Source organism: Carassius auratus, chromosome 13 (genome assembly GCF_003368295.1).
Source record: "Carassius auratus strain Wakin chromosome 13, ASM336829v1, whole genome shotgun sequence".
Classification (NCBI taxonomy): Eukaryota; Metazoa; Chordata; class Actinopteri; order Cypriniformes; family Cyprinidae; genus Carassius; species Carassius auratus.
Window position 1 is genome coordinate 1,370,567 of NC_039255.1, and position 7,460 is coordinate 1,378,026.

Sequence of the window (7,460 nt, forward strand, 5' to 3'; positions counted from 1 at the left end):
ACTCTCATTCTGACGGCACCCATTCACTGCAGAGCATCCACTGATGAGACACTGATGCAGAAACACTGATCCTGATTCCTTGATCCATAGTTGCTAAACTTCACACAGTTATTAAATTGAACTGAATCAACAATGAACTTTAACTGAAATATTGATTTAGTTTGCATTACGGAAGCATTATTTCCCTGTCTGACAGTAGAAAGCGGCGTAGAGTTGACAGATTGCTTCAAAGCAGCTTCAGATCAATAAAGAGGAGAATAACCGTGTTAATGCATCAGTTACAGAAGAGGTTTATGTTTGAGACTGAAGAGATGTTTGTAATGGCTCTGGCTGTTTCACGCTCAATCTAACATCAGTGTTTACTAACAGATAACCAGCGGAGACGCTTTAATGGGTCCAGACGCGGCTGGAACAGTGTGAGATAAGACTCTATTAATAGAGCCGCTGGTCAGCGAGCTGGACGAGAGACTGACCAACACCTTTAACCATCAAACTGTACCACACATCATACAGAGTATAACGAGCTCTCGGATCGGAAGATATTATAGAGAACTCCTGAACCAGAGGAAACAGATCTAGACTAGAACCTGAACACCTTCAGTCATCACCACTGCCTTCGTTAGATCAGTGCAAACACACATTATTTCTCAAAGTAAGACTTCAGATTCATTAGTAGCTAACGCTAAATAACTAAGACTTACGTGGTAAACTATCAAATAAATTCACATAACAACAAACGCCAGCTTACTACATCAAGCAGTTTAACATAACATAACAAACATAAACATAAACATAACAATATAACTGGACGCCAATGAAACTTTTTTTGAAAGATTTTTTTTTTTATATTTATACAATTATTTCATTGAAATTAATTTTTAGGGGATTTTATGTTACGAAATTATATTTATGCAATAATTATAATCCATTTATTAGCTGAAAGCCACTTTTTGAGCACAGACTTGAGTTCAGTCTCTTTTGAAAGAAGACACTTCAAGGTTATTGCTGAAGTAGAGAAAGAAAGAAAGAAAGAAATTGTTATAGAGGTTTAAGTTTATTATTATGAAAAATGCACAAAATTATGTTCCAAATTTGAGGTTGATCTCTCAAAATAATAATAATAATAATAATAACATACATATAATACTTTGTTTGGGCGCAGTACCAAATGTTTCCACTAAATGTAATTCACTTTCCATTCATTTAAGATATAAAGTCTTGTTTTATGATCACATTGAACATTAATTGAGTTTACAATTCAAACTTGCATTTATGTATTAATTCCATGTCCGCAGCGAGGCTATCTTCATGGCAAAAGAGCAAATAAACAAAAGTCAATATAAAACCGAACTTATAACCGAGAAAACAAGATGATTTTCCTGAACCCATCATTGTTTTAAGTGTGAACTTTTTTTCAGAAACAAGACTCTGGAGACTTGAGTTTGTCATGTGTGTGAGGAGCAGCTGGACGCAGGCGTGAGAGAGAGAGAGAGAGAGAGAAAGAGAGAGAGAGAGAGAGAGAGCCGTGGTCAGTCTCTTCTTCAGCTCTGCGTTTGCTCAGCTGTCCAGGACGGCAGGTGAAGCGCTCCAGCTAACAGCATCCAGCATGTGTGGGGTGTGAAAGCACATTTGTGTGAGGTTTACGACCCGTGGGGACGCCTGCTGAACCCAACCACGGGAAATGAGATGCACACAAACTCTCTGGAAAGAACTGTGGGTCTAAAACGTCTGTGAGTGACATGAGGAGGAACTCTTGGATAATGGATAATGTTAAAACACCCAAATCACTGATGAACGACAGATTAAACGCTTCTAGATTCAGCAGGATGATGTGCGCTTCAGATAACGGCTGGCGTCTGGTTCATACCTCCACTTTCTCAAAGCTCTCTCCTTCCAATCCATCATGAAGATCAGGAGGAGGACCCGAGAGAGACACCCGCCACACTTTGGTTCAGATGAACCATGAGCTGATGAAAGATCCTCAGACCTGCTGAACTACAGCCAATGAGGAGGACTGTTACTTGATCTTAAAGAAATAGTTCAGCCAACAGTGAAGATGTGCTCCTATGCAGTGAATGGGTGCCGTCAGAATAAGAGTCCAAACAGCTGATAAATGCTGGATGTGTTTCATCTTGTGTCTTCTCCAGATGTTCACTGATGGACTGGAGTGCTGTGGATTATTCTGATGTTTTTATCAGCTGTTTCATTCATTCACATTTTCACTGTTGAACTATTCCACTGAAGTGATCATTCCCTCAAAGATGAACATCTTATCATTTACTCACCCTCATGTTTTGGAATGCAAAAAAGGAGATACTGCGTGAAATGTTCATGCTGCTCTTTTACACACAACCATCAAACACCTTTTAAGTACATTATAAGCATTTCTGATGATATGAAGCTATATTTACTGAAACATGAAATGGAATACAATGCATGAGTAATACAGTAATACAGAGTTATGGTAATAATGGAATTTGAGGGTCATGTTCCCTATATGAATAAAAAATGGCTATACATTTTTCTTTTTACATGGTTGTTTTGTGCTTTATGGAAAAAACACATGCAAGTATGAACTCACGTGAAGGTGAGCAAACAATCTGAGGATTTGTGTTAAACTAAAACTTTCTAAGCATCTCGTCAGCTGTGTTTGTGAGTGTTTGGGCGGCCTGAGATTATGTGGGTCATGATGGTTCGAGGTTTGTAATAGAGAATGTCAGTTGCTCGTTCTATTTAAAGCTCACAGCCGTCACGTCTGTTGTGAGTGACTTCAGATCACCTACCGAAGGACGGGACATGAGACACCACAGAGAGACTTCAGCAAACCCACAGCTCCAGAAACTCCTGGAGACCTGCACCTCATTTATCCACCAGGAGTAAAACATACAGCAAGAGTCCAGAGCTCGAGAACCAAGAACGAGAAACATCTGCATATCGAGAACTTCTGAAGTGCCCAAATCCAGAGTGAGCACATGATGACTTTTGATTTAGCCCACCATCCCATAAAAATAAATAACAAAATATTAATTTATAATGAAATAGATTTTTAGATATATATATTTCATAATGAATAATTTATTATTTTCTTTTAAAAATGTTAGAAACTGTATGAATTTTAATATAACATAATTGGATTTAATGCAACATTTAATTGCAACATTCAAAAGTCTTTGCTTTAGGAGAAACAAGTGATGTTACTTTTATGACTTTACTTTTATGCAGTTCTCTAGCAGGACTCGAACCTACAAACTTTCATTTAGCAGTCAACTGAAATGATCTTTAACTCCAGACTGCATCAGAATTACAGAAACACTTTGATTGATGTTCAGTTTCTCACCTTCTTCATGATGCCTGTCTTCCTCTTGCTGAAGGTCGTGTATCGTCGCAGTTTGTTGTCTATAAACTCCATCTTTATCTTCACTCTGCCACGGGTCTTCTTGCCCGGTTTCGCTCCGGCAGCTCCACCCGCGAGCGCCCCGGGGGGCAAGCCGACCTTCGGTCCCACCATCGCCGCCTCCATCTCCGCTCTCTCCCGCTTGACGCCGCCTGCCCTCCGGCCGTCCCCGACTGACCCCATGAGCTCGTCCTCATCACCCGAGTCAGAGTCCGCGTCAGAGCCGCTGCACACGTGCGGGGGTCCCTCTTTAACTGGTTCAAATCTCCCGGTCATCCCGAGCCCCATCGCTCCCGCCTGCAGCGGCCCCAGACCCCGCGCGAACCCCGTGCGGACCCCAGCACCCATCAGCACCGCACCGTGGCCTGCGCTCTTCCCCGCCGCTGATCCGGCTCCACTCAGAGCCGCTCCGGTCTGGCTGGATAACATCCTAGACACCGGAGAGAACGATCCGTGTGACGGCAGCGGAGCGCTGGGGCGACAGAGTGTGAGAGAGCGAGCTCCGAAGCGGCTCTCATACACAAACAGAGTCTGCGAGAAACTTTGAGAAGTGATGCTGAACCTGAGCGCCTTCTGCCGGCTTCACTCCACTCTCTCTCCTGCTTCACCTCCTCCTGCCTGGAGCTCCGCGAGCGACGCGCTTTCTATAAAAGGAAAACCGCGCGAGCGATTCCGCGATCACTCCGCCGCGTCATCTAGTGCGCCGCGAACACTTGATATCAGCGATCTTCTCCTTTCGCGCGCAGCTGCAGCTTTAACTCCGCGTCTCGCCGTTGACAGCTGTCAATCACCGTAGCTGATGAGACGCTTCGAAACACTCTGCGCCAGCGCGGAGTGATCGATACACGCCCGATCTACTTTCCTCCATATAAAGAGATATGCGGTTTCCTTTTTTGGAGTTCTCGCTCCTTATATGGCGAGTCACATTCGAGTGTAGCGATTGGCTCGAGGGGGGACGGCCTGCAGAGTGATTGGCAAAAGCGACAGCTTATTTGCATAAATACCAAAACGGTTGCGCTCACTTCATACGTCACACTAGGAGGAGGAGCTTCGCGTCGGTCTGCTATTAATAGATGTGGGATATTAATAAGAACAATAGTAAAGTTATTAAAGTGCTATTTAAAAATAGGCTACATGATTTAAACGGCATTATTAAACATTCAAAATACTATTAGTTAGTATTAATATAAATATTAGTCAATTTCTAAGTAGGCCTAATCTCACTGATAAAACTACATACTCAAAGAAACACACATAAACAATCAATCCATTCCACTGCAACAAGCATTTCTGTCATCTCATGGCACTACAGCACAAGTGTGGTTCCCATAGAAACGGTTATAAAAGCATCAGACTCAGATGTGAGAGAGGGAATAAAAATACTTGAATCAAACGCTTCATATTCATGTATTATTAATCTGAACTCATCAGAATCAAGAGTTTAGTGTTCAGACGTGACACACATCAGAGCTTCAGAGGTCACGGATCTCAAGAACCTCTGAACACCCAGAACTTTTGGCATTTTGGCATGATTGATAAACAGTTGTTCACTGCTATTACAAACCACTGAAGAAGCTGTGGAAGAACAAGAATCAAGTGTTTTCATGTTCAGGTCGCACACAAATCAACACAAACACACATCTGCATGTAGCCAAGTGTCAGAACAACAAATGCTTTTTTTATTTAAAATAAGAGGCTAACAAGAAAAATCAGAGATGGAGGTCATAATCTGCATGAAGAGCATCACGAGTGAAAGATGCACCTGAGCTCTTCTCTGATGACAGACATCATTTGCATGGCAAAAGAAGCTCCTCTCATGCTCATCACACACACACACACACACACACACACACACACACACACACAGGCACGTCAGCAGGGGAAAGTGTCCAGCAGATGGAGGCCATTTATGGTGCATCTGATGGGCAGCAGAGCCAGTATGAAGCTCTATGAGGCTAAAGTGTGGAGAACAGAGAATGGAAATGCATTCACACACATCAGTCAAACTACATCAACACATCTCTTATCAAAAGTGATTACAAACGGCTGTGAGATCTGTCAAATAATCTGACCTCTGTCCTCTACTGGAAAAGTCTTTGTTGGATTGGTTGGGTGCCATCTGCTGGCCTTTACATGCAGAGATCTGAAACTTAAAGGAATAGTTCAGCCAAAACCAGGGACGGACTGGCCATCTGATCAGGAGAATCACAGAACGGCCGGTACTCCAGGACGGCCCAGCACCCCCCACGCACGCAGTCATCCCCTCATTCAGACTATAAACCGCACCTTAGTCTCAGTATCAGTCCAAAATTAGCCGATTGCTTTGGGCCGGGTTTTATTCCCAGTCCGTCCCTGTCCACGAACATAACCAGGTGAGCAGATCACTCTCTCACTATTTGATTGCTCTAGTCTTGATCCACTCATCATCATCATCCACCAATCAGAACACAGGAGAACTCTTTGACCACAGCTGCTGTGCTTCAGAAGCTCTTGCAGCAGCTCAACACTGGTTTTCTCTGAGGTGGTCGGATCACATCAGATTGTGGTTAATCTTGCAGATCATGACTTATATCTACTCTTCCTCTCCCTGCAGTTTGGTAATATAAAGATTCCTCCTTTGAACTCCCACCTCTTCTGTGGGTTTTATTGTTCTGGGTCTGAATTTGGGCTCCTGGGGTCTCAAAAAAGAAACATTTTCAATCTCCAAGGTGAACGTTATGACAACACACTCTTAGAAAAAAGGGTTTATTGGGGTTCTATATAGAACCATAGGGTTCTTTACTCAACTCCAAAGAACCTTTGATGCTAAAAAGGTTCTATAATGACAAGAAAGAACCCTTTTGGCAAAAAGGTTCTTTAGGATATTATTCATTCATATATTACATTATTCTCCAACATTTTGTATTTGTAATTAAATTATTGTTTGTAGTAACTTAATATCACATTTTAATCATGCTGATTTTTGGAGAAAAACTGAAATGGCACTCTTTGTGTGATATTGATTAACTACATAAAATGATATAAATATATACATTTTCTAACCCCATATCTTGAATTTTGTGATCATTCACATGCTTTCATAAATGCATTTGAATACACAGAATAATGCAGTGAAAGAACGCACTCAAAATGCACGTGCACGCGCACTAGTATGACTTCACCATGTAACTTTACATTAGCTTAGATGCGTGCACTTTTTAGGCACAATTTGTTTAATTTTTGAATATACTTGATACTGTTAAAAGGCACATCATTAAAACAAACCCCAAACTGACTCAAATGATTCGCGAAACCCAAACTGACTCAAATGATTCGCGAACCCTCTCCGAACTCTCGAATTGATTCAAATGATTTGCGATCCCGCTACGAACTCCCGAACTCAAATGATTCGCGTTCCCCAAACTGACTCAAATAATTCGCGATCCCGCTACGAACTCCCAAATTGATTCAAATGATTCGCGATCCCCAAACTGACTCAAATGTTTCTTGAACCCACTCCGAACTCTCGAATTGATTCAAATGATTCGCGATCTCGGTCCGAACTCCCAAACTGACTCAAATGATTCGCGTTCCCCAAACTGACTCAAATGATTCGCGATCCCGCTACGAACTCCCGAACTGATTCAAATGATTCGCGATCCCCAAACTGACTCAAATGATTCGTGAACCCACTCCGAACTCTCGAAGTGATTCAAATGATTCGCGATCTCGGTCCGAACTCCCAAACTGATTCAAATGATTTGCAATACCCAAACTGACGCAAATGATTCGCGAACCCGCTCTGAACTCTCGAATTGATTCAAATGATTCGCGATCCCGGTCCGAACTCCCAAACTGATTAAAATGATTCGCGATCCCCAAACTGACGCAAATGATTCGCGAACCCGCTATGAACTGCTGAACTGAATCAAATGATTCGCGATCTCGGTCCGAACTCCCAAACTGACGCAAATGATTCGCGAACCCGCTATGAACTGCTGAACTGGTTCAAATGATTCACGCTCCATACTCCGAACTCCCAAAATGACTCAAATTATTTTCAAACCCGCTATGAACTCCCAAACTG

General features: G+C 42.3%; 1 protein-coding gene across 2 annotated transcripts in view; it reads right to left on the reverse strand.

The window, feature by feature from the left end:
- Nucleotides 1–4,154, reverse strand: part of srfb (serum response factor b) — a 20,108-nt gene extending 15,954 nt beyond the window's left edge. The window contains exon 1 of one of the 2 annotated variants that reach the window (XM_026277730.1): nucleotides 3,338–4,154. In XM_026277730.1, the coding sequence (XP_026133515.1) occupies nucleotides 3,338–3,823 (486 nt within the window). In that variant the 5' untranslated portion in view covers nucleotides 3,824–4,154. The remainder of the gene's footprint in view (nucleotides 1–3,337) is intronic. The other variant, XM_026277731.1, reaches the window with a different exon arrangement.
- Between the last annotated feature and the right edge of the window lie 3,306 nt (nucleotides 4,155–7,460).